The sequence below is a fragment of the Drosophila melanogaster genome, chromosome 3L (assembly GCF_000001215.4).
Source record: "Drosophila melanogaster chromosome 3L".
Classification (NCBI taxonomy): domain Eukaryota; kingdom Metazoa; phylum Arthropoda; class Insecta; order Diptera; family Drosophilidae; genus Drosophila; species Drosophila melanogaster.
This window is the reverse complement of record NT_037436.4, coordinates 1,950,264-1,976,012: the sequence shown is the minus strand read 5'-3', so window position 1 is coordinate 1,976,012 and position 25,749 is coordinate 1,950,264. Positions and strand designations below refer to the sequence as shown.

At 47.6% G+C, this 25,749-nt stretch overlaps 5 protein-coding genes and 2 non-coding genes across 10 annotated transcripts; 4 read left to right on the top strand and 3 right to left on the bottom strand.

Annotated features, from left to right (window-relative positions):
• Positions 1-1,727: 1,727 nt before the first annotated feature.
• acs (arcus) lies at positions 1,728-4,375 on the bottom strand. Its single transcript, NM_139429.2, has 9 exons — positions 4,192-4,375; positions 3,814-3,939; positions 3,600-3,750; positions 3,415-3,536; positions 2,749-2,975; positions 2,544-2,674; positions 2,299-2,477; positions 2,069-2,241; positions 1,728-2,012 (listed from the first exon to the last, which is right to left on the bottom strand). Exons 1-9 carry the CDS (start codon positions 4,194-4,196, stop codon positions 1,771-1,773), a joined length of 1,356 nt encoding a protein of 451 aa, NP_647686.1. The 5' UTR covers positions 4,197-4,375; the 3' UTR covers positions 1,728-1,770.
• Positions 4,376-4,812: 437 nt separating this feature from the next.
• On the top strand, positions 4,813-5,822 carry CG11815 (uncharacterized protein). The gene has a single exon (NM_139428.3). It carries the CDS (start codon positions 4,883-4,885, stop codon positions 5,732-5,734), a length of 852 nt encoding a protein of 283 aa, NP_647685.1. The 5' UTR covers positions 4,813-4,882; the 3' UTR covers positions 5,735-5,822.
• A 111-nt stretch (positions 5,823-5,933) lies between these two features.
• On the top strand, positions 5,934-9,288 carry CG1927 (uncharacterized protein). Of its 2 annotated transcripts, none has more exons than NM_139427.4 (3): positions 5,934-6,413; positions 8,511-8,813; positions 8,874-9,288. In NM_139427.4, exons 1-3 carry the CDS (start codon positions 6,396-6,398, stop codon positions 9,192-9,194), a joined length of 642 nt encoding a protein of 213 aa, NP_647684.1. In that variant the 5' UTR covers positions 5,934-6,395; the 3' UTR covers positions 9,195-9,288. The 2 variants fall into 2 exon arrangements, with proteins under 2 accessions (NP_647684.1, NP_001261302.1); NM_001274373.1 differs by lacking the exon at positions 5,934-6,413 and adding an exon at positions 7,910-7,935.
• On the bottom strand, positions 9,208-12,870 carry SCOT (Succinyl-CoA:3-ketoacid CoA transferase). 3 transcript variants are annotated; one of them, NM_167928.2, is made up of 4 exons: positions 12,522-12,870; positions 10,740-10,938; positions 9,707-10,683; positions 9,208-9,648 (listed from the first exon to the last, which is right to left on the bottom strand). In NM_167928.2, exons 1-4 carry the CDS (start codon positions 12,537-12,539, stop codon positions 9,334-9,336), a joined length of 1,509 nt encoding a protein of 502 aa, NP_728699.1. In that variant the 5' UTR covers positions 12,540-12,870; the 3' UTR covers positions 9,208-9,333. The 3 variants fall into 3 exon arrangements, with proteins under 3 accessions (NP_728699.1, NP_001261301.1, NP_647683.1); NM_001274372.1 differs by lacking the exon at positions 12,522-12,870 and adding an exon at positions 11,404-11,554 and having other exon boundaries at positions 10,740-11,176; NM_139426.3 differs by lacking the exon at positions 12,522-12,870 and adding an exon at positions 11,404-11,554.
• Positions 11,728-12,870, bottom strand: asRNA:CR45827 (antisense RNA:CR45827). Its single transcript, NR_133158.1, has one exon.
• On the top strand, positions 11,835-25,707 carry mv (mauve). The gene is made up of 18 exons (NM_139424.2): positions 11,835-12,138; positions 12,951-13,210; positions 13,293-13,369; positions 13,438-13,600; positions 13,667-13,777; positions 13,858-16,441; positions 17,230-18,012; positions 18,069-18,511; positions 18,568-19,554; positions 19,610-21,184; positions 21,244-21,414; positions 21,476-22,201; positions 22,261-22,394; positions 22,452-23,205; positions 23,265-23,765; positions 23,831-24,729; positions 24,785-25,252; positions 25,314-25,707. The coding sequence occupies exons 2-18, from the start codon at positions 13,100-13,102 to the stop codon at positions 25,432-25,434; spliced, it is 10,608 nt and encodes a 3,535-aa protein (NP_647681.2). The 5' UTR covers positions 11,835-12,138; positions 12,951-13,099; the 3' UTR covers positions 25,435-25,707.
• asRNA:CR45828 (antisense RNA:CR45828) lies at positions 12,313-12,800 on the top strand. Its single transcript, NR_133159.1, has one exon.
• Positions 25,708-25,749: the final 42 nt, after the last annotated feature.

Below are 25,749 nucleotides of genomic sequence, written 5' to 3'. Positions count from 1 at the left end.
ACAATGGAAATAAAGTGACAGGGTCTATAATCCGATTGTAAGTCTTTAAGCGTTTCACAAATGAACTGCAGCATATTAAGTGAATCAATGTCAATTTAAAATGTAAAAAAAACCATGGTGAATTAACAAATAAAGTAATAATGAAATCGTAAAATAAATAGCTACGTAAAACATCAAAAAGATGAGAGCACATAGTTTAATTAGAAACGACCCTCTTCGTGTGCGAAATGAAGTTTTTCACTGCCAATTTATTCATGACTTTCTCTAATTAACTTTTACGCATTCGGATCAGACTGAAAAGCTATATAGGCTCCAGGGCTCCAAGGTTGGGGCATGTGTTTCTGCAACTGCTACCCACCTGAAATTGTGCGTAATTCAATTGCTCAGAACCCCGGATTCAACTGACCAGAAGCACTAAAAGCTAGAGCTGACTGACTGCCTGCCTGCCTGCCTGCCTGCACAAATATAATTAAAATGCCCTGCAACTGGAGGGGAAATGTGTAAAAACGGAGAAATAAATAAGCGCAGCACAGGACTAGAACTTGTCATTTAATGTGCTCCGTCAAAGGAAAAAGGATCTAAGGCAAATTGATGAGGGAACCTCTGGGGGATAAATAAATTGAAGAAATAAGTGGTGGGGGGGGGGGGCGAGACCCAAGTACTCGTAATTTAAGAGCTACGAATTTTTTGGCTCACTTGAAAGTTGTTCAATTTCTCGCCCTTCATGATCCGGCTTTCCTCGCATTTTTCCGGTATTTTCAAATGCATTTTCCCAAACCCCATCCCCCTGGGCTACTTGCTTGCCGACTGTTGCAGTTCCTTGTTGCCAATTTCAAATACACGAATGTTGTGTTATTTCCGTCAAAAGAGTAATTAAACGTACAAAGCAAACGACATTTCAACACATTCGGGGGGATGGCAAGCGGGGGGCTGTAGACAAAAGCGGGGGTCTCTAGAAAAGATTGTGAAGTCTTAATAAAATATAAGGTCATTAATAAATGAATAAGAAGTAAAACTATGGAGTAGAGGAGCCAAAAGGATATAACTTATGACTTCTGCTCAATTTAAGATAGTTTGCTTGCAGAAACTAATGTAATAGCTAGACTTGAAATCGACTTTATATGATTTCAATCCGATCTTTTCGATCCGCCCTCGCTGTGGCAGCCAGTCGTTTGTCCATTTGGCTTCTCTCTGGCTTCTTAGGGCCGGCGGTCATTGCGGCTCAGTCCGGCACTCTGTGGCCTTCATGCCAGCAGAAGACAGCCAAAGAGGTCCTGCCGTAGAAGGGGGGGATTGTTGTCGACGGGGGGAGGGGAGAGGACAGGACGCAGGATGCAGGATGCAGGAAAGCGTTGTCAGTAACCTGTGAGCAAAACATTGTAAATAAAATGCAGCTGGATTGCGAAGGAAGGAGGTTGTGGAGTTCTGTGTCTGGCTTGCTGACCTGCGGCGCTTTTGTGTTAATTGCGGTTGCATTTAATTACAGTTCGTTGCAACTGGCCAGCTTTCCCGACTGCACTGCGTTTTAACCACCTCCACCCCCCGCACATTTTCCACCAAACCGAGCCAAGACCTGAGCTAAGCTTTTAATTAAAATTAAAAATATTTGGTCTACTTTGGCAGCATGACTTTGGCATGTGTTCGACTATGCAGGCCATAAGCCAACATTGTTTACTGCGTGTGTGTATTGGCCAATTGCAATAAATCTTCTAGCCACATCATCAAATGTAAATTAAGGTCGAGTTTATTGAACCACAACGAATTCGAAGTTTACTTGTACACCGCAATGATGTCCAAAATGCTAACATAGGTGCCCACCACTCCGCCAAAGATGCCAAAGCACAAAAGCAGCAGATTGATGATCAACTTTATCCGGAATGGTCCATAGCCCTCGGTGTACTGGACGCAGATCTGGAGTAGCACGGGGAAGATGAGGCCCAGGATCGAAAGGCAAAAGGAGCCAACCAGGGAGAGGAAGACCGATAGATCCGGAATGGCAACCGCGCAGCCAACTAAAAATATATAAACATATTAAAACTAGTATTTCATCAAATGTTTCTTTCCTTACAAGTGAGCAGCACGATTATGGCTCTGAAAATCAGTTCATAGAATGTCTGCCTGGTTTCCTTGAAGCGCTTGGCCAAGTATTTATCCCACAGGATGTGGGCAGTCACATAGCCCTGCAAGGCATATGAGATCCAAGTGGTGATGGCAAAGAATACCTTTACCACCTGAGCGGGTCTAAAAGGCGGAATTCAACATTAAGTGGCTAACACTTAAATAGCATTGAGAACTCACATTTCAGACTGCGGAATATTCAGTGTAATACTGCCCTCCGACTCATTGCCATATTTCCAGTAGCCAAAGAATCCGAGCAGAACATACAAGCCCAGCACTATGGACATGCCACTATTCAAAATGCCACAGGGGCCCACAAAGGATTTGGGCGTGGCCATATTCTCCTCAATTGCCAGGATCTTTTCAAAGAAGATAAATGATTAAATTGCATTATATATGATATGTTTATTATTTTTAAGACTTACCACTCCCACTGCTTCCAGAGCAAAGAGCACTGTGCCAAAGAAGGTGGGCAACTTTCCGGCGGCCACAAAAGGATCTCGTTCACTTAGGGGTGGTAGCTCCTCAAAGATGTAGTACAAAATGATGCCGAAACCTAGTTAAAAATTAAAAAGTGGAACTTAATGACTTCTTTTTAGAAAAAGTATGCAAATTAAACAAAAAACTTACCCACTAGAAGCAAAAGATTTGCTGCACTGGAAAAAGGCGCGAGTAGCTTTAAATTCTTTATGCTATATATCAGCAGGAGTGGCACAATGATGATGCACATGTGTATTCGCACATCCCAGACCACCAGATACTCATCCACCAGCTGCTTTATGCTTTCCGCTATGAAAACCACGTAGACGCAACAGATGCCGAAGTGGTAAAAGGCCAGGAAGCCATCTACAAAGGGACTGATGAAAAATAACACTATAAAATATGATTTACATACAATATATAAAACATAAAACAAGTAAGTATGCCTCATGCCTAAGTTAAATGCTAAAGCCACTAGGAAACAAATTTCACAATAGGTACTCAACACTTGGCTAAAATGTAAATTGGTAAACCTTCCGCAACTTAAGCAAGTAATTGAATAAAAAAAACCCTCAAGATATTATTGATAAGCGATGTAAACCAATTACTAAACAAACTATTGGGATGTGCCCCCATATTTTAGGGTGCTATTGTAAAGATAAAGATACAATAAATCGTAGTGAAAATCTATTGATCAACAACAAGATAAGATTTTCATTACCCAATTGAGTAATCATTAAAAAGCACTTAGAAAGTTAATCAATATATAGAGGGAAGTTATAGATAGCAGTTGTTTTGCCGAGTTACTTCACTTACACGGCAATGGGTGCCAAACAACGCAGCCAGGGTGGACCTTGTTTGAGTCCCAGATTCATGGCCTGCGAAAAGCTGACGTAGGGAACCCGCTGCCGCTTGCACAGTATGTACATGCATTTGATCTGTAAATCAAGTATATATAAGTAAGTAAGGAAATTTCTATGTGACTCCCACCAAAAACCCACCAAAATGTGCAGGCAGTAGAGGGCCAGCGATCCAATGATCAGCGTGAGAAGGGTGCCATTCACATATCCTGCGTGTGCGAAGGCACTGGGCATGGCCAGGACGCCAGTGCCCACGGAAGCCTTCAGGAAGTGGGCGAATGTCTGAAAGTTTCTGGGGAAAGTGGGGCCTGAAAATGATTCTCTGAGCTCAGCACTGTTGAAAATCTATGCTTACGTAGTGGGATTCTTCAGCTCGCGGTGCTGATGAGGATCGTAATCATCGTTACTGCCATTCGCTGATTTTGTTGGGGTCGTTAATTCCAGTGTGGTTGGGTAAACCGTCACGGTTTTTATATCGTCGCTGTTGGGGGAGCAATTAAAAGTTGTTTTTGAGGTGAATTGATTGATTGATAAATGGGTTCGGGTCGTTAAACAATAAGCGCCAAGGAGGTTCCTCGAGAAAAGATGTTGGTTCAAAATTAAAGGTCGTAAAAATATACAATTTCTTAACCGGGATTTGGTTGAGGCTAATGTTTTGTCATTTATTGTGTTTGCGCATCAGTTAGCTTATTTTTTACGATCTCGAAACCAGAAGAATACGAAGACTACTCACTTCATAGCGATAAAGTAGCGACCGAGTATTTGATAAAGCTACTTGAGCTCGCGGGCGTATAAATCTTTTATCACACGCAATTAAGTCGCCAAAGAGACAAAGATCGTTTCGTGATTGCGAATTCCCGGCCCAACCAGATTTCTTGGGGACTCAACCGAGTGCCTGGCCCACCGGACGGATACTAAATTTCGGATCCCGGTCGAAGCCGCTCAACACCTCTCGTTCGTAAACCGTGCTGATAATCTTGGAAAGATAATTGCACGATAATCAGCCGTATCAGAAGACTTCGCGGGGAACGTGGGAAACCGGAGTGCAGCAATCCGAAATGTATGCCAAAATATTATGTGCACTCTTAAGTGGAAATAATAAAACCAGAATGAAGGCCTTAACCAGTTTGCTGATCGGTTTGAACCTCCCGAAAAGTTCATCGACAATCATCAAACTCTTTATACCTAATATATTATGGCAAAAGCTTGGACATCATTGAATTCAACATTTCTAGTTAGTCGATACTTCCACACAAAGCTTACATTTTACTTTACAGAATAAAGCTTTAGGATATCAGGGCGTATACGTGATGTAGAGATGTATATTTTCAATTTTACACAGTAACCTCTGAAAATGACATCTCCTGTTTTGAGCAACAGTAAAATTTAAAAACATTTACTTTAAAACAAAAGTGCTCCCGAAAATGTCTAAGAATCCACTTCGATTGTTCATAAAACCTGTAATTCTTCGCCGCCTGTCTGATAAGCCCAAGTTGAGCAACAAGCCATCGAACACCCCTCGCCCACCAAAGGATCCACCGGATGAGGGCTACCAACCGACCAGTGTCGATCACAATGGGATCGATGTGCCGCCGTTTGTGAGACCCTCTTCCTTCCGCCAGTTCAGTGGACCGGATGAGAAGCTGGGACCAGGAGCAGGCAAAGCGCTGCCCTACAAGAACCCAACTTACTTTGGCTATCATCGATTCTCATTTATGGAACTCACGGTCACGGCTGTGGAGTTACGAGACGAACGTCGATTGGACGGAGGACTACAGGCATCCATCGAAGCCGACGAAGAATCCGAGTGTGGCGAGGCCCAACTGGAGACCATGAAGAAGCTGGAAAGCGAGTGCGATGCGATACTCTCCAACCAAGCCAAGAAAATCCAGAAGGCCAAATCTTCGGCCGAGGAGAAGTGTCTCCAGGAGATGAGTGAGGAGGAGCTAAAGGAGTGGTGCAAGAAAAAGGAGGAGGACATCAAAAAGAAGGAGCAGGAAAAGAAGGAGGCCAAGTCCTCGCCCAAGGAGAAGAAAATCCAGGACATGAGCGAGGAGGAACTGAAGGCTTGGTGCCAGAAAAAGGAAGAGGACATCAAAAAGAAGGAGCAGGAAAAGAAGGAGGCCAAGTCCTCGCCCAAGGAGAAGAAAGTCCAGGACATGAGCGAGGATGAACTGAAAGCTTGGTGCCAAAAGAAGGAAGAAGACATCAAAAAGAAGGAGCAACAAAAGAAGGAGGAAGGAAAGTGTGAAGGCGATGACAACAAAAAGGATTAAATAAAGCAGACTGCGTTACTCTTGAAAAATGAACAATATTGTTCAAAAATGTACGTTATTTGGTAGCTTAATAAATGAATTGTAGTTTAATTCCAGTATTTTTAGTGTGTTGAGCTTTGAAAAAGCTCTTTCGAAAACTGGTATATACTGGTGGCATATTAGCGGTCACACCATCCGATTTTCTCTCCCAACGAATTGAAATCAGTTGTTCGGTGTGCGTGTGTGGAAAAAGTTCGAGTTCGCCGAGAGAAGCGTGAAAATCCGATATCGAAACTACGTTTTTTTTTTAGTCATTATACCGATTGGCTATGCAAATTTAATTGCGGATCTCCCAAATCATCGAAAAGCCAACAGGTCGCCCCTCAACCAAAATAAACACAACAATCGAGCCGCAAATGAAACGGGCAAAAACAGCAAAGGCAACTGGCGAACCGCTTAACCGGTTTCGAAATATCCATCGTAGCACAGTTTCCTCGTCCATATAATATTCCGATTGCAGTGGATCAAAATATACACACACACACTCGCATATAAATTCGCAGATATACGTTGTTTGTGTGAGTTTCTGTTTGTGGTTCGCGTGAAAAATAGTTTTGACAAATAAATACAAAGCCAGACGCCGACATAACTGTGAAAATAAACCATAAGCCAGACAGCAGCCATGGGTTATTCCATTAAGGTAAGTGCCAAAAGCGGAGAGAAGTGCCAAACGGAAAAGAGAAAAGAGAGCCAGATGTACTATGAAAGCTGCGATCTGTAAACCAGTTAACCATCTTGGTTAGTTGGAAAACAAATATACATATATATATACAAAGAAGAGTGGGATCTGTAGGATTTTTTGCGGCTCATGTCGGGCTTGTAATTAAGGTGCCATAAAATGCCGGGCCAAATCCCATACTCAGTTAATTACAGACTACAGCACTAAGCCAACTGTGACTCCAGTAAGCCGAAAAGAGAACGCAATAGCCAAATTCATAAACTAAATATAGTGTAGATTATCTAGTCACATTGATTAGCTGGCCTTGTTTTTATGTTCGACCGCTTATCTGCCATTACAGTCTTTTTTTCAAAAGGGCTCACCACCGTACATAGTACATTCAGTTGACATAAGTCAACTTTGTTTATGATGGACGTCATCAAGAGGGGTGCTCAAATACATGCTTTTGACCAAAACATGAAAAGCACTGAGAAAATAAAAATCCACCCTTTTCTATGTAATGTGTTATACAACCCACGGTTAAATGTGGATTATACAGTTTATGAACTTAACAAGCGACTTGGGAACGAAACAAGTGAAGGCATTTGTCAGGCTCAAATAACAATTTACTTATCAAGCTAGCAATTGTAAGGTATTTTATTTATTTTGTCTTGCTGTTCGATAAGCGTTTTGACTTTAAAAATAATCTGAACTCGAGTGGGAGTAGCCAACTTATCATGCTACCAACTCATCATAGGTTTGCTATCTGTACTTCTATATATTTTAGGAGTAGTTATAAAGAGTTTAGTTTGCCTTGCACGTAGTTTTGGTGGTAACTTTCCCAGAAATTTGAAGATCACCATCAAGTTCAGCAAGATAATTAAATGTATTGCACTGTGCCAATATAATAATAATCTAATATGAATATACGTTTTAGTACAAATCGACAGCGATTGTGTTTAATTGCCTTCGTGATCTTGGGAACATAATGCCCACAGGTTGTCAAGCTAAGGTTCGATTAAATGTCAGTCTCTGTTTGATACAAAGTAGTTTCGATATAACTCAATAACTCAATTTATTCGATTGCCAATCAGAGATCAGGGAGATTATCAATTTAGCCCCATCAGTTTGTATTATATGTGTTCTGATCAAATCACATTGGACACGCAAACCGGTCGGTGCTTATGCAACTCAAGTTATTAGTGTCACTATGGCAAAAACAAAGGACTGTGAAATTGAGTGAAAAAGTCTGTAATTGCATGTGCAATTTACAATTTTCTGCCGTCCATAAGCATTAATTGCACCTTAATAGACTAAGGGGGCGGAGTTGCCCCCCCCCCCTCGATTTCCACGCCCTATTTTATAGAACCGATAAGAAGGCGGCGTCTGTCGATCGGCCCGACTTCCAGCCGCAACTGATAAGTGATACTTGAGTTTCTGGCTCTGTTCGCCTTCGTGGGTTTTTGGGGGTCTAGTTTTCAGTACCGAAGTAGCCATGTTCGTGGTAAGAAGTCGGGTGGGATGCATTAGTGCCTAGTAATAGTAGTGGTAATCTCAGGTGTCGCAAGCGGTTCATTATTCATACGCCCTGGTGTACGATCTGGCGATGTTATCAGAATAGGCGTACGTGATTCTATTTTCGGGATATATAAACACATTTCTGTGACTGGCGTCTGCTTCTTGTTCGTCGCCCGCCGACCTCCGATAACATTTCATAAACAATATAAATGTGGCAAAGAGAGCTCAAGAGAAATGTGTAAGGGAAGCTCTCTTAAATCTTGTATACCCGCTGTTCGTAAAACACATTAGAAAGCCAGACAATAGATGAACAGAGTCATCTGCTTTAAATGGCATTCGAAGATAGAAATGTAGATTCAAAACCTTTAATCAACTTCAGGCATGTTTGCTTTATAAATCTGACTTGCAAATTCCACCAGGTTCGGCCCATAAATTACCAACAAAATCTCGATCACGCGATTCTTGAGTGCCGCCCAGCGCTCTCTTTCGCTCTCTCTTAGACCGCTCTCTTAGACCACTCTCTTAACACTATATTATCTGATTCGATCCAATCTCCGACAGAACTGCGAAACGGGTGAGTTGGAGTACTTCTACACAGACACCGTCCGCGTTAATAGACCGGCCTTCGATGAGGAGACCGGTGAACCGATCCACGACCAGGTGACCAAGGTTCACTTCCGCAAACACACGAATTTCCATGTACCCAAGCACTATCTCCGCGGAACCATATGCGATGAGGTAGACGACGAGCTGGCCAATACGGTGAGATATGGGGCAGCCACCGCGATTCCCAACAGGGCACCCAAAAAGGTCACTCCGGGCTACGAACGCGAGGACTATTGTCAAATGGATGGCGTGAGCAACGTAGGTTACCATTCCAAACTGGGATTATGAGTATGCTAAATAATTGAGTTTTCCTTGCAGAACATAATCCTGGGCTACAACCGCAACCCCTACTTGCTGTTCCTGGTGCCCACGCTCTTCTGCTACAACTTCGTCATTGGAGCCACGCTGGCCCTCATCGAGATCGTCCTGCACATGATGTCCCACCACAGGAACGGTCTCACCATGCAGAAGAGCCTGTACTTCCGTAGTCCACTCAACGTGCTGTCCTCGCAGTTCTGCGCCATCTGCCGCACGGAAACCGACAGCAAGTACAACCGCATCTTCGATATCCTTAACAAGCAGATGCGCAACGCACATCGCTCCGAGGCGCTGAAGGACATGGCCAAGGCAATTGGATAAGCTGGGAGAGATTCGATTTGATATGGTCCATATATTTAACACAAATGTTTTTGTCACACGGTCAACAAAAAATAAATGCACTCGTTTATCACTCAACCGGAGGTATTGCAGCTTCTCTGGGCACTAAGCACGTGGCTCATCAGACCGGAATTTGACCCATTTTCTTCAGATTGGGCGACACTGTGAACTTGGCTCCAGTGCTGGCAATGATGTCGTCCACGGTGTAACCCTCGGCCACCTCGATCAGCGTTAGGCCCACGCCCTTTTCCACCGTGAAGACAGCCTTCTCCGAGATGATCATGTCGATCACACCCTTGCCAGTGAGCGGAAGGGAGCAGGTGTCCAGGATCTTGGGGGAACCATCGCGGGCATTGTGCTCCATGGTGATGATCACCTTGGTGCCAGGCGCAGCCACCAAATCCATGGCTCCACCCATTCCCTTAACCAGTTTGCCCTAAAAAGAATGAGTTTGCAAGTGATTAAGCTTAATGGATGATAATGGATTAACTTACAGGAATCATCCAGTTGGCCAGATCGCCTGTGGCCGACACCTCCATGGCGCCCAAAATGGTGATATCCACATGACCACCACGGATCATGGCAAAGCTGTCATCGGAGCCAAAGTATGAGGCTCCGGGCACCACGGTAACACTCTCCTTTCCGGCGTTGATCAAGTCCGGATCCACTTTATCCTTGGTGGGGAAGGGTCCCAGGCCCAGGATTCCGTTCTCCGACTGCAGCATCACGTTCATGCCCTTGGGGATGTAGTTGGAGGAGAGCACGGGAATGCCAATGCCCAGATTGGCATACATGCCGTCGTGGAACTCAAGAGCCACTCGACGGGCAATGCGCTCACGTAAAACCTGGGCGGGATTTGGTGGAGGAGCGGGTTTGCTGGGATCCTTGGGTTCCGTGATGCGCAAGCGTTCCACACGCTTGTTGTAGTTGGTGCCCTTGAAGATGCGGTTAATGTAGATGCCGGGCACATGGATCTCATCGGGAGAAAGGGCTCCGATGGGCACGATTTCCTCCACTTCGGCCACGGTGATTTTGGCAGCCCTGCACATGGGTGCATTGAAGTTTCTGGCAGCTTTGTTGAACACCAGATTGCCCAAGGGATCGGCCTTCTGGGCCTTGACAAAGGCAAAGTCTGCGAAGATGGACTCCTCCATCACGTAGTTCTTTCCGTTGAACTCCTTCACGGGCTTCTTTTCGCTGGATATTTCCACTTTGCCATCCTTGGAGTACTTAATGGGTGCTCCGCCTTCCTGGACAAGAGTGGCGTAGCCAGTGGGCGTGTAGAAGGCCGGAATGCCGGCTCCTCCAGCGCGGATCTTTTCCGCTAGGGTGCCTTGGGGAGTCAGTTCCACGGCCAGTTCTCCTTCCAGATATTGACGCACCAACTCCGTGTTTTCGCCGACATAGGAGCCAATTACCTTGGACACCTGCTTCTGCTTGATCAGGACACCCAGACCAGTGTCGTCCACACCTGGAAAGGAATTCGGTTTAATAAGAGCATTCATTATATATTCTTTTCATGCATACCTCCATTGTTGGAAACGCCAGTGATGTTCTTGACTCCTTTCTGCTTGAGCGCGTTGATCATCTTCTCCGGAATGCCGCAGATTCCGAATCCGCCGAACAGGATCTGGGCACCATCCTGCACATCGGCCACAGCATCTATGGCCGACTCGTAGATCTTGCCGTTCCGCTGTTTTCCCGACGTGGAGTAGCACGCAATAGCCTGCAAATAATCGGACTATTAGCATAAAAAGCGGTTTGTCCATGATACGCAGGTGTTCCCTGGTATAAGTGAGCGTTCGTGTGGATTGTTTGTGCAAAGTCGTTACGTAAGTTTGCCTATTTTTAATTCGCTTGGATTGCTCCAGGGGGGGTAATGGTATCAGTGGGGTGATTTTAGAGTGAATGGCTCGTGCGGATTCGTCAAATTAGTGCCTCTTATCTCAATTGGCAGCAAAACACTAAATCAAAACAACAAATATTTATAAATATATTTCTGGAACTTTTTGAATTAACACCTGTTGATATGTTTTTGCTGGAGAACTGGTTTATCGCTGTATAATCACATGATTAATAAAGGACTTAATCTTTGAAGAGATAACCGAGAGAAATGCAAACTATCTACATATATCTGGAAGATATTCTCCAGAAATATCGTGGTTATATTTTTATGAGAGGCGGATTTTACCTTGATGGAGGCGGTATATCGTGCACCCAAACTCCTGTTTCCCACCAGTCGGCAGAGCATTTTAACTTAAGTGTATTTAAAGTAATAAAAACGTATTTAAACTAAAGCAAACTGCTCGGCGGATCAACACAAGCCAGAATGAAACGAAAACAGCTGAGGAGCGCAACAGGTACCAAGTCAGCTGGTTCCATCGAACCAGTTCGATAACTTCCATGAAACAGCTGTTTGTAAAAGATGCAACAATTGCATTTAATTAAATAAAATAACGGAATAATACTTTTATGTAAATTTAATTTTCAATTAAAATCTAGTTTTATACATTTTAAAGTTTATTTGTATATAACATTTATTTTTAAGTAATTTGAAATCGATTTATAGTAGGACCGAGCAGCGAACGCGTTTTGCCATCAGCTGTGCTGACTAACAACAACATAACAACAACAAAGGCAAAGCCAGACGCTCAGAAGGCCAAACACAGAACGAAGCGCAGTCAACAAAAACAAAGTCGTTGGATTTGCAGCCGTAAAAACAAACGCCATTTCTTAAACAATTCCGGACAAAAACCACCTGCTGACGTCACAGCCAGTTGACTACCTTACATACACCTTAGTTTGGTTGGCTGGCGTGGATCTGCACGAAGTAGTCCTTGTCCAGGATTCCCAGCAGCAGATGAGTTCAGCAAACCAGCCTTCAGAATGTGGTGCTAAGGTAGCAAAACATTTGCAGCTGTCTGCGGTGAGCCATGACCAATAAATGATGTATTTTACACACTCTAGTCTAGCAGCAAATCAAATACTATATAAACTCGAGTGATGAATAATTTCGGTGCTGCGCAGTTGATAAATATGTGTAAGTGGTTGTGGTTCAAATGCTGAATGTGCTGCATATATATGTATATGTGAAATTCTCGACGTGATAAGGTGGAAATGAAGATGGTCTCCTCCTCCTGATTTCCATAGTTTCGAGCTTATCTCGCTGCCACTGGCCGTTACAGACACGCTCCATTGCCAGCTGTTTACCCGAATGGAGCATCACTGCAACCACCGCACCACTGAAGCCCCTGAGCCACCGATCCCAGCCCCGATAACTATCACTGTCTTACCGGCTTGGCAACCCACCGCAAGCCAGCCATCCATCCAGATGCAATGCCACCGATCCGATCCGATGCGCTATAAATAGCAATCTCAATAGTTTTCCGCAACAACAACCAAAGTTTCCACTCCACTCTGCAGCGAATTATCAACATCACCGGCCGACTGCTGCCTCTGGGCAAATAAGCAATCATCGTGGCCTCTTCTGCCCACTCCACGTCCTCTTCGTGCTGATCTCTTCACGTAATCGCACGCACAAAAGAGTTACAGTGGCACCTCCACAGAGCGAACTTTTCAGGCATCTTTAATCATTTACCCCAGTAAATTTTCTGATTGTCCACATTTTCTGATTTGTTATTTAAAAATTTGAATCTACATAGTAACGTAAAACTCGTTGGTGACTACTTCTCATGCTTTAGAGGTCCGACTGTATTTACTGACTCTCCTTAATTACAGCTGGCGTTCTCCTGCGATCGCCGCATTCAGTTTGGTCTCATCGCTCCAAGCGCACACAACGTCGACCGATGCCCGAGGAGCTGCTGACCAGCTGGAGCAGACTCTTTGACGTGCCTGTTGGAAGGCAACAACACTATCTGTGATTCTCCATGGCCGGAATGGAGGTGAAGGAGAAGGAGGAGCAGCTGCTGCTGGATACCCTGATCGGACTGTGGAGTCAGTATCTCCAGGCCTCGGAGCTCGAAGACGCGAGTGTCAAGGTTTGTGTGACTCTCCTTCGTCCATTCCGTTGATATTCCCAGCTCTTATCGCTGCTGGCCTTTCTCCCTCTCATGCTCGCAGGACCACTGGCTCTGGTTGCTGCTGTATAACTTGCAGTTTCTGGACGATAAGAACTTGCAAGATGCCTGGCTAAATAGGTAATATTATCGCTCTACTTAACATGTATAGTTAGTTATACATTATATTATATTTGTTCATATTTCAGCCACTTCAATCTGATGCCCGAGGAGCTCTGTTCCTATTTGCTGGAGCAGGTCTATCAAATCATCAGCGAGGCGAAGAGATCTCAGGAAAGCAGTCCGACGCATGAACCGGAGCAGCAGGACAAGTGCATCAAGCAGCTGCGCAAGCAGCATAATCTGGCCCAGGTTTCTATCGAAGCATATTCCCCTATTTCTGATCCAGTTCACCATTTCTCATGTCTCTTCTTGCAGCTAATACTCAGCACTCCCAGTGATTGCAACAAGATTCTCGCTCTGCGGACATTCCTCACCGATAAACTGGGCCATCATCTATTGACGTTTCTGCTGCGCGTGGATATCAAGGCACGTGCTTTTCTTGAATCCCAGAAATTGTTACATATTAAATATTTAAATTAAATCAATTCTTAAACCTCTGCCTGCAGCTCATTGCATCCCAGAAGAGTCTGTGCCACCTGTGCATTAACCTGTTCCCCAACTGCAAGTGGAGTGCATCCAACGAGCAGCTGATTCCCATGACCAGCATTGCTCAGTTCATCGGAAGTTTCTACCTCAATTCGCAAAGCAAAAAGCTGAGACGCCAACAGCAACCAAAAAGTCAATTACCCAATCACATATCCAATCCAATCAAATCGAGTTTCGAAGACTTTAGAGGGACGACAAGGAGCAGTGATGAACTGGCCTTGCTGCTCATCCAATTGCTCACCAGGTGCGTGGATGCGGAGCAGGAATCCCAGCTGAGCGTTACGGTCCATAACTTTGCTCTGGGACACTTGTGTTCAAGTTCGGAGCAGGATGCATCGGGGAATAACGATGAACTCATTAAATTTGAACTGCTCCAATTGATAGCACACTGTGTAAACAACTTTTACGTGCTGGAGCAACAGCAGCCGAATGTCCATGACTTCAACAGCAACTTTGGGCAGCTCCTCTACGCACTGACCGCCAATCGGAGGAGTCCCCTTCTGGCTCATGGAGTATTATACATAATGTTTGGCACCCTTCACAACCTGGTGGATAATGGCGTGCGGGAGTTGAACCAGATCGATGTGAGGAACTTTGATGCCTGCTTCGAGGTCTTGCAAGAGGCGGCCAAATCGACTAACTTCTCGACCGCCATATTCCTGCATATCTACAAAATGCTGCTACGCCTGACGGACAACCTTTCCAGCCAGGAACAGCACCTGCAGAGTCTTATGGAGAGCAGTGCATCCACCGCGATGCCCAAGCAACAGCAACATCCGCGCCACAAAAGACAAAGGAGCAGTCAGTTGCATTGTCTGGGAGCCACTTCCCTGAGCTGCTACTTCCAGGGAAAACTGTATCACTTGCTGCCCAGTCTGGAGGCAGAGCTGCAGGAGCATAGCGTGAGGAGTCTGCTCCGAACCGGAAGCTGTTGCTGCCACTACAACGTCAGGAACTACGCCACTTGCCTGCAACTAGCCACCCAACTTTCCAGCAGCTATCAGAAGTGTGCATACAAATTCCTCCACTACAATGTGCTGCACACCATCTTTGTGAAGCGGAATCCCCAGGGATGCCCGGGATGCGAGGATAAACTAAAGTCGCCTGTATTTCACATGGACCTACTGAACATCTACAAGGATAACTACAAGGCCCTGCTGAACACACCTGCAATGTTGCTCTTCCTCAAGCATCTAAAACATATCGCCTATCTGCTGCCCTATGATTTAGCCTCTGGAATCTTGGCGGAGGTGGCTTTGCCCATTTTTAGGCGTTACAAAGAACTGATTGAAAGTGGCGAAAGCAAGAGAAAGATAAGCAAGGTCACTCCCCTACAGTTGCCCAGCAAGTTGGAGAACTACAGAGCTCTACACGAATGCCTGAGTATCTTCGTCATGTACCTGAGTGATATCCGCCTGGTCAAAGCTTTCTACAACGAGGAGAACATCCGCTATATGCAGGATCTTCTAATCATACCCGAACTGCAGCGGGGAGTATGTGATCTCATCAAGGTGGGCATTGATAACATAGCTTTTCTGGGCGAGAACAGCCAGGAGCAGATCACTCTGAGCAGGAGACTCATCCAGCTGCAGCTGAACAGTAGTGACAGGGCATCGCAGCTCTTCCAGGCTCTGCTGTACAAGTGCTCCAAGCACTCCCGCGCCAAATTCTGGCTGGATGAGAGCTCCACTCCTGCCAAGCTCGAGGGTCACAAACCCGCGGACATACTCTACATAACCGCCCTGCAATGGACCCTGAACTTCGAGCTCCTAAAGACCAGTCAGTTGTTTTACAACGAGTTTGCCAAAATCTACTCCATACCCGTGGAAATGCTAGACGACGAGGATGAGGATGAGGTGGAGACTCCAACGAGCGAGCTGCTTCCAGGGGAGAAGAAGCTGCGACATGGGGACAAAAACATCTTTGACATCTTGAAGCTGAACTACAACGCGCTGGGCTGTTTCCTCATGCTGCCGAAAGCCACAATGGGGCCAACCACATCCTCCACCGCAACCACGCCCACAGCCGGCATTTGCGGCTCAAGTTCATTGGAAACCCTGGTCTCGCAGCTGCCACTCGCTGGCTCCACTTCAGTCTCGGTCACAACGGCTGCCAGTTCGGACTACGCGGACTCGACATTGGATTACGCATCTGTGATCGGTAACTACGATAGCTACTCGCGGGACATGGCCACTCCCTCGTTCCTGCAGCAACTCCTCGCCTGCGAACCGGATGAGAGTACAGTGCTCTTCGACATCCGTGGCAGTCAGTCGAGTAAGGACAATCCCAGCAACTCCCTGATCCTGCCAAGCGAGGAGGAAGGGGCAACAGCCGATGGCATCATCAACAAGCTCTTTAGCATTGTGGGATCCCTGTTCGGCGGCAGTCCAGGAAGCGGCGGAAGTGCCAACTCACCGACACGTGCTAATATTGATGCGGATTTCTTCTGCTTATACGAACCCAACGGCGAATGCAAGAAACTCTTGCTCAAACTCTTCGAGGCGACCATGGCCATCTGCATCAAGGGTTTCCAAAACGAAGAAGGTAAGTGTCAAAGATTGTTCGGTTGAGTACCTCTTGAGATGAGGGAAGTGGGTATATTGAACATGTGGAGCATTCTGTAACTTTGATAGCTTACTTAGCTAGTTCCTTAATTCGGTTTTAATTTAATAAGATAATCATTGAGAACCCATTTAGTAGGGTATTTAAAAAGAAAGAGCATTACTTGCCTGCCATGTTCCTCCTGGTTAGCCGCCCATCTGGTGGGTTCCACGGCATTCCGCGGCTAATGCGTTGCCAATAAGCAATAGGCGATAGAAAATAGACAAGGCACAACAGCCGAGCACTCTCTGGGAAGCCCTAGAAGTGGGACAAGAACAAGGCACCCACATTCACCTCCAATCCAGCTCCGGATTGTAGATTCTAGACCCTGGCTAATAACGGGGCGTTGTGGTTGTGATTGTGGCTGCGGACTAGGAGAGTTAATTATAAGCCAGCTAGGCAGACAGTTAGTCAGTCGTTTGGTCGGCTGGAGTATAATACGCGGCATTTACAAGGCTCTGCCCGCTGGGATTGAATTTCTGGGTACACAAGTTACAACATCGCTGAGACAGATACACTTAAAAGCACAGAGATACATTTACAAACAGATACAGAGATAGGCACCGAAACGAGATACATTCCAGACAAGAGCCGACACTTTTGCTTTGGCGCTCGTCCAGCGCTGACGACTTGCTCCAGTTTGCGGATGATAGAAGATAGACGCCGGTTATCAGTCTTGTCATCAGATCATATCTACCACTAATCTGCGGCTTATCTCACTTTCTTCACAGTGGAGAAGATGCAGAAGCACCTGCGCAAGCTGCGAGCCATCATTTTGAGCCATGCCACGGACAACTGGTCGGAGCACGGGGAACAGCATGCCCGGGACAATGCGGTCATCCAGACTCTGCAGACCCTGCTCAAAATTGCCGAGCTATCGAGCACCCACCAGGAGCCGACGGGCGTGGTCAACAGCCCCTCCGGCGATTCCCAGCAGCCACGACCACGTGCCAGATCCTTCAACAGCGGCAGCGTGGAGCTGCCCAGATTGCAAACTGTTAAACTGCCGGCCAAGAACTCCCTGGCCACACCGCCCACGCCGCGTCGGAGACCCAATTCCAGCGAGGCAAATGCTGGCGTGGATGCGGATTACTTCTCCACCCGGGCCTCATTGAGCTGCGCCGCCGACAGTGAACTGGAACTGAGCGAGAACGAGCACGAGTTTTACCTCACCGCCGACGAGGGTTACGAGGCAGATGGCGAAATCGCTGACCTCAGTGAATCCGAGTGCGAGCTCAATGGGGGCGTCTTGGCAGCCAACGAATCGACGTGGACCCCGTTTCAGCCATCCTCCCGCTATCGAAGCCACATCATGCACCAGGGCCTCAGCCAGCTGGTGGTGCAAATGCTGGCGGAACTATCTCTGCTCTGCATCAAGCAGCCAAACGGATGGACAGAGAGTCTTACCCAACTGGCGAACCGGCTGTTCGTCATCAGGGACTACCTCGGTGGTCCTCTATGCTTGCTTAAGGGATTCGCGCCGATTTTGAGCTGCAGCGATCCGAGATTGAGGGGTGAGTTGTGTTGTACCCTATAATGATCTTCTATATCTGATCTGGTTAACATTTAGAGTTACAGCAATCGATCCTAGAGTTGGTTACCCATCTGAACACACCAGAGGTGCTGCAGTGTTACTACTCCATCCTGGCCTCCAAACAACCCCCCGTGGATCTGTTAATGCGGCACATGCACCACATTTCCTCCGGATCGCTTCGAAAGGCTCAGCCATGTATGGAGCTGGACTTTCCCATCATCACTGATGGCAAGATAGTAGTCACCTCGGAGCCACTGGTCAGCGAGCAGATAGAGAGAGTGCGCCTGCACCACCAGCAATGTCAAACGAACACGCTCTTCACTCGGGCTGCCTGCATTTTTCCGGTGACACAGACGCGTCTTTGGCAACCGGATGGCTTGACCCTATCACTGTGGCTGGAATTGAGAGGGCAGCAGATGCATCGCAGTTCCATGCAGTTTAACGACGATGAAACACGCTACTCCGGAGAGGATCTAACAGTAAGCTAGAGAATAACCCACTTTAATCCGGCATAACTTACGCCAATCTTCTATAGAAACTCCATCTGCTTTCTTTGGGAACTAACCAAGCCATGGTCAGCATATACATCAGCAACAACATGCAGCTTATCTTCGAGCTGGTCAAACCGAACGAGCAACTAGCTCCGGTTCGTGTGGAGGAGCAAATAGAAGCCAATGCAGATACGGCATCCGTGATCTCGGCCAACACTCAGGCGGCCAATGGAGGAACCATTCGACAGGCTCTCAAACAGACCAAGCTAGCGCTGCTCAACAGCTTCGGCCAGATGCACCTGCTCAATGGCCACCAAGCCTCCGCGGATTCAACAGGTGGCTATTTTGAGAGCTCAGCCGTACAGCTCCAGCATTTGAGATTACCACGCCACAAGTGGATGCATTTGGTATTCGGTCTGCAGCAGCAAGCAGATTCTGTGGAAATCAGCATATTCCTTGATGGCCTGGAGCAACACACCATGCGGTTGCCTTTCCGCAATCTCCGCCAGCTCACCCGGGTGCACAGTTTCCAGTTGCTGGCTCTGGGTGAAGGACAGCCGACCGGCAGGAGTCCCGGAAGCAGCTCCTCCTCGCGATCCACGCTGGATGGTTCGACCCCTCGGTATGCCCTCTCGAACGTGATCCTTTTCAAGCGCCGCCTGGTGGATCCCTTGCTGATGATGAATCTCACGGCCATGGGGCCGGACTTCACCGAATTCACACAGTGCCAAGTGGCCAATTGGAAGCCAAACTATGGCTTCGTAAGCCTGGGCAAGCTGTCGTCCTCGAATTTCGGCAACCACCTGGACTGCATGCGTCAGTTGAGACAGGCTAGAGTCCTCGTGTACACCGCCCAGCAGCCGGATCTGGTGATGAGCTACGATGCTAGCCAGGAACTGGACATGGCCTGCTATGGACAGCCCCACGGACACATGCTGTACGGGGAACTGCAGCAGCACCAAGCCCAGACCCTTCAGGCGGCCACGTCCCTCAGCGGTGGACTCTCCACCCTGCTGTATCTGTTCGCCAGGGTGAGTCTGAAACTAATCTCCTCGAGAATCCTTTTATAACAGTCACTTTTTACAGATTGTTGAGCTCACAGGCAATGCAAGTACCCAGGCCTTGGCTCTGGATCTGCTGTTGCAGGTGGCGCACTCGGATGCTCAGCTGTACACGGAGTTCCAACGACAGGATTACCTGTCTCTAATCGGCTACGTCATCAAGTCGGAGAAGTGCTCGAAGGATGTCCAGTTGCTCCGAAGCATTGTGAACAATGCCTGTTCCCAGGTGCTGATCACCAGGAAGGGGGATTCCATTAATGTAAATGACAACACGATGGCCACTCTGGTATATCCCCGCCTGATGCTGACCGTGCTACAGCGCTACTCCGACTGGCACCGTTCCGGAGCAACCCACTCCGATGTCCTGGACATGCTTTTCCGCTGCATTCTGGCTCTCACCAGGGATAAGCATCCGCAAAGGGACTTCAACATGGAGCAACTTCAAAAGTGTGGTTTGCTTGGAGCACTCCTCAATCTCTGCAAGGTCTATGTGATAGAGTCACCCAGTCCGGTTCAGATTTCACCCTATGCCGCCGAGTGCTTTGTCCAGATACTGGCCGTGTTTTCAGGATCGCCTCCTGACTCCTCCATGCTGGATGAGATCATGAAACTTCTGTTGCTGCTTCACAAGCCCAGCGATTGTTATGTGACCCACGATCGCACGCATTTCTACTTCCTCCTAACGGCTCAACAGCCGACAAAGGAACGCTCCCTGGTGGCAGCCAATTTGAGCAGGGTGACCACATCGCTGCGGCGGCAGTTGCATCCTCAGCCGCAGGAACTGGATCCCGAGCGAGCGGAAAGGATTAAGAAACTGCGACGACTTCATGCTAGCACATCTGGTTACAGGAAAGCTGTCAACGAGTTTGAGGAACATCTGGACCAGATGGCCGACTGCTCGAACCTCAACAAGTCCGCTTTGAGACTGCTAAGTCCGGTGGAAGCCACTCGGTGGCGCCTGAAGTTCAAGCGACGTCATCCCACCAGTGCTAACAGTCCGAAGAGGAGCCCGCTAAAGATCGCTCGAAGGCGCATCCACCCGCATCTGCATCTCGGCAAGATCTGGCAGCCATCGGGTCACAGCACTCCCAGCTCGGGTCAGTCATCATTGCCGAATAGGAAGACGGACTTTTATGATCAACTGGGGATCATCCGACTGCAGCAGCGCCTCCTCATCCTGCTAAAGGACTTCCTTTGCCTTCTGCCGGATTCATCGGTGGATGTGGTCACTCGCCACTACGTGAAACTGGAACTGCTTTTGGTTCTGGCCAACCAGCGCAGCTGCGCCGTGCGCCAGGCCATCATTCAGTTGGTGGACGTCCTGACAAAGCGTCTACCTAGTGGGGAACTCAATGCCGCTACCAAGTTGATGCATCCACTGCATCTGGCCAATCAGTTAACCATCCACGGATGTGATGTCGGCATGTTTGAGGCCTGTCTAGCTTGGATCAACGGGATGCATTGCAGCCTGACGGATATTCAAAGTTGCGATGCACCTGTAAGGATTCGCCAGCGCTTTGGACTCCCATCCCTGCTGGCCATCGCGGAAGGAACGGAACCCCAGTGGGTATTCAAAGCGCTCTTACGTCTGTATCTGCAGGTAAACAATCCAATCCGACACAATTCTTTTGAGTTTCAATGGTCATATTCTCCTTTTAGAATCCGGATGATCAGACGTGTCTGATTGAAGCAGGACTACTGCAGTGCTCGGTGAAGGCCCTCTACAAGATCTACTCCTTACGCGTGGGTCAATCCAATGCCGATGAGTCCGTTGTGGAACTACTGGCCACTATTGGAGAGCGGGCAATGCGTTCTGTTGGTCAGATAAATGTGAGTATATACAGAATGAGCAAATTGGAATCCCGTTAACATCCTTTTTTATCCTTCCTAGCTCGTTTGGGACATCCTCAACTTGCTATCCTTTTACCAGGACAAGCAACCACAGTTGATTATGCGCAGTTTTCGAACAGCCCAGGCACAACTTCAACTGGAGTGGCTTACCAAGTTCTTTGAGCCAAATAGTTTCCGCGTTGCAGTGACCAACGATTCCTCCCTGAGTCACTCCGAGCTGCGAACCCGAGTGGAGCTGCTCATAGATCGCTGCACTCAGTTCTTCACCGTTGGCGTGGGACAGACGACCGGACCCAACTACGTGGCCAGTTCCCAGGAGCTGGCCCTCTTCCAGCTGCTCGTTTCGTACGGGATCTCGAGCAATCAGCGATGCAACAACTTCATTGCCTGGGGACTTCAACCTTCGCGTCCACGCGATCTGCGCTCCTACATTGTGGATGCCCTGTGGCGATCCCAACAGGATGAGTTCCAGCGGGCTATTATCTGTGATGCTAAGATGATCAAGGCCTTACTCTGGCTCTCCCTGCTGGAGGACATGCCGGAGCCCATTGAAAACCTGAAGCCTCTTTGTGATGCATTGGGAATCAAGGAGAATGACTCCTCATGGAATCTCGTCCATGAGCTAGATCGCCTAGATCAGAATCGTAATAATATGGCGGCCAAGCAAAAGACTCTGCTGGAAAAGACCGTGTACAGATTTGAGCCACTGGTCCAGCAATGCGTGGAGTCCTCAATGGTGACCACTAGAAAGGTAGCAGAACTTCAGGTGAGTGATTTAGAGATTCTAGACACTGCCATTTTATAATAATTCTTGATCTCCTCTAGAATGCTGAGCGCAAGGCTCTAATGTGCCACATGAAAGTCTACGATGATACCTATACCTACACCAAATGGCTGGAAATTATACGCCGCATGACCCACGAAGGTGCTCCTTGGCACTCTGCTGAACGAGCTGAATGGTGAGTAAGCTGCAAGAATCTTTACGGAATGTAACTAACTAAAACCCCATTTCCTAGCTCTTGGGAGCTGGACGATACCGAGGGACCCTCTCGAGTGCACACTCGTCTGCGTCGCTGCCACCTGGACATCGATCGGCGCTTCTTCATGAACGAGTACAGGCCGGGACAAGGACATCGTGAGGATCTAGAGCCATATGTGCGCCCACTGGATTACCTAATAGCCAGCTATGATCAACAACTGAACATATCGCTGAACTCCCAAATTCTGTACAACTTTGCAGCCAAATTTTTGCCAGTGGACGGGGAGATCGAGGGCGAGATCATCATTACCGATCTGAAGCTCTACTTCCTGGCCACCTACCGGTGTCGGTACTTCAACGTAAACTGTGATATCGCCAACATAACCGAGATCTGGCTGAAGCGATACCAGCACCAGGAGACGGCGTTCGAGATTCTACTCGATACGAACAAGTCGCTGTTCTTCTCGCTGCAGAACGCCGACGACTGGAAGATTATGCGCGAGGTATTCTGTGATAAAATCGTAGCCACGCCCGACCAGTCCAAGGTAATTGCCATCACCCAGCAGTGGCGCGAGGGTCTTTTGACCAACTGGGAGTATCTAATGACCCTCAACCAGATCTCCGGACGTACTTACAACGATCTCATGCAGTACCCAGTGTTTCCCTGGGTGCTGGCCAACTACAACTCGGAGGTTTTGGATCTGCGGGAGGGACACAACTTCAGGCGACTTGGACGACCCATTGCCGTGCAGGTGGAGGAGAACGAGAAGCACTACATCAGCAACTATACAGTATGTAACGATCTTATTCAGCAATCCATTGGAAAATAATCTCTCTTCTCCCCTTCCAGTACATTGACAGTACCAACACCACCATGGGCTCGCTGATCCTTAAGCCCTATCATTACAGCTCCCATTACTCGAATTCCGGCACTGTGCTGCACTTCCTGGTACGGGTTCCTCCGTTTACCAGCTACTTTCTGCGTTACCAGGACAACGACTTTGATTTACCGGATCGCACGTTCCATGCCCTGAACACCACTTGGTTGTTGGCTAGCCGGGATAGTCCCACGGATGTGAAGGAACTCATTCCGGAATTCTTCTGCCTGCCGGAGATGTTTGAAAACTTCGAACGCTTTAAATTCGGTTGCCGACAAAATGGGGAGCGTGTGGAGGATGTCTCACTACCACCATGGAGTCAGCGAGACTCCCGGCTATTTGTCCTTATCCACCGCCAGGCTTTGGAGTCGGAATTGGTACGGAATCAGATTCATAACTGGATAGACCTGATCTTCGGCTACAAACAGAGCGGGGAGAGTGCCGTGGAGGCCATCAATGTGTTTCACCCAGCAGTGAGTGATGATGTCCTGTGAAATGTATGCAATAGATGCTTATCTTCTTTTGAATTTATCCACAGACTTACGCCGTTTTTCTGGACTCCGAGATCAGCGATCCCATCGAAAGGGAAGCAGTCAAGACAATGGTGAAGACATATGGTCAAATGCCCAGGCAGCTTTTTAAGTCGCCACATCCGGCGTCCAAGCCGCTAGACTACTCACTGGTGGGCAAACCCATAGTGTCTACCGTACGCGGTCTGCGCTGGGGCGTCTATGTGGGATCGCCACAGCTGAAAGCTCCTTCATGGGCAAACATTCACAAGATACCAGGCACCGAGCACCTGGTTAGCTTCTGCAACACCAATGTGGTCTATGCTCTTCCTGGAAGAGCAAGTGTAATGCAGGGAGCTGAGCCGGATACATACAACGTGATCTCCTGGGGCTATGATGATCGCATTGTGAGAATCCAGCCACTCAACAAGCCACAGGCCAAGCCAAAGAATCTTCTACACAATGGGACCTTTGACGACATTACCGCCTGTGGATGCGATGTGAACTCGAATCAACTTTGGTTTGGCCATAAATCTGGAAGGATTAGTGTTTACAAGTGCACCGGAGGACTGGATTCCCAGCAGCGAGCCTCGGCGAAGAGCAGGCAGAGCTATGCCCGCGGATTCAGCTTGTCCTACAACTCAGCCTTCCGGAAGATGACTAACAAGGGAATCGGCGGAGGTGGATCGGAGCGGGTAGATGAAGCAGGCAACCTGCATCCAACCAGTTCTGCCTCCTCAGTTAACTCGTCCAGCATTTCCTCCGGCGGGGATGCTTTCCAGCGGGACGGTGCCGATCTTAATTGGCTGGGACCCACGTTGCTGGTACGCCACACCGACGAGATTACCTGTATTACCCTTTCCGTGGAGTTTAAGATCGCGGTGACCGCGGGTCGCGATGGCATTGCCGTCATATGGGATCTCAATGAGTAAGTACACACATGAATCTTGCCTTAAGAAAAATCATCCATGATTTTCCCACAGCTGGAGCTATGTACGCACGATTGCCCGCCCGGCAGAGATTCATCAGTCTCCAATAACACATGTGGCCATTAGTCCTACGCTGGGGGACATTGTCACGGTACACACTTTGCCCCAATCCTGCAACACCAGTACGGATCCAAAGCCCACGGCAGTTGCGACCAGACCTAATTCGCTGAACGTGGCCGACGAATGCTTTGAGGTAACGGAGGAGAACCTAGACGACTTCGTCAATGTGAATGTGAATCCCAATGGCAAGTCCATTTTGAGGCTGCACTCAGTGAACGCGCGGTATGTGCAGCACCTGGTGCACGAGGATCGTATCCTGGCCGTGTGCTACTCCTACATCAAGGAAGGAGTGGGTGTCAACGTGATAGCCACTGCTGTGGAGGGAGGATTCGTGCGCTTCTGGTCCAGCTGGAACCTGAGCTTCGTCAGTGAGCTGACCACGGGTACATCGCCCATTCGTAGGTAAGAGAGAAGTGGCTCCATATTCGAATAAAATACAATCTAATCCCTGCTTAACTTGCAGCATTTGCTACTCAACCCATCAGCATTTGGTGGTGCTAACGCGAGAGTCCCATATCCAAGTCTGGGAATCAGAGGGGCTCTATGGAAATGCCCCGAAATTCCCTCAAATCGTCTACAAATAATGTTAATGGGAAAATACTCAATAATTCAACTCAAAGCATATCAATGACAGACACATAAACGATCTAAGAAACAGCTGAATCAAAGAATAAATCCTTTTAAAAGATATAAAATACAACATTCGCTGGCGACAGCCACAAAATTAATATATCACAAGATTCCTAGGCTTAGGTCTCATAGAGCTGTAAAATACACCTTTTGTACCAAAACTTTATATTATTATTACATTTAAAATTTTCACCTTTGTTTTTCCCGTGCTGCATACAAATGCCACGCTGCCTTCAATTGTTGATATTATCAAATAAACAATCATATTT

Excerpts from the sequence above, each read along its gene's own strand:
- SCOT (NM_139426.3), bottom strand. The coding sequence starts at position 11,463 with ATGCTCTGCCGACTGGTGGGAAACAGGAGTTTGGGTGCACGATATACC. Across the intron at positions 10,684-10,739 it reads TGGCGTTTCCAACAATGGAG|GTGTGGACGACACTGGTCTG; the intron begins GTATGCATGAAA and ends ATTCCTTTCCAG. Across the intron at positions 9,649-9,706 it reads TGGCCAACTGGATGATTCCT|GGCAAACTGGTTAAGGGAAT; the intron begins GTAAGTTAATCC and ends CATTCTTTTTAG.
- CG11815 (NM_139428.3), top strand. The coding sequence starts at position 4,883 with ATGTCTAAGAATCCACTTCGATTGTTCATAAAACCTGTAATTCTTCGC.
- acs (NM_139429.2), bottom strand. Across the intron at positions 3,537-3,599 it reads TCTACTGCCTGCACATTTTG|ATCAAATGCATGTACATACT; the intron begins GTGGGTTTTTGG and ends CTTGATTTACAG. Across the intron at positions 2,675-2,748 it reads AAATCTTTTGCTTCTAGTGG|GTTTCGGCATCATTTTGTAC; the intron begins GTAAGTTTTTTG and ends ATTTTTAACTAG.
- CG1927 (NM_139427.4), top strand. Across the intron at positions 8,814-8,873 it reads AAATGGATGGCGTGAGCAAC|AACATAATCCTGGGCTACAA; the intron begins GTAGGTTACCAT and ends TTTTCCTTGCAG.
- mv (NM_139424.2), top strand. The coding sequence starts at position 13,100 with ATGGCCGGAATGGAGGTGAAGGAGAAGGAGGAGCAGCTGCTGCTGGAT. Across the intron at positions 24,730-24,784 it reads GTCATATGGGATCTCAATGA|CTGGAGCTATGTACGCACGA; the intron begins GTAAGTACACAC and ends ATTTTCCCACAG. Across the intron at positions 25,253-25,313 it reads GGTACATCGCCCATTCGTAG|CATTTGCTACTCAACCCATC; the intron begins GTAAGAGAGAAG and ends CTTAACTTGCAG.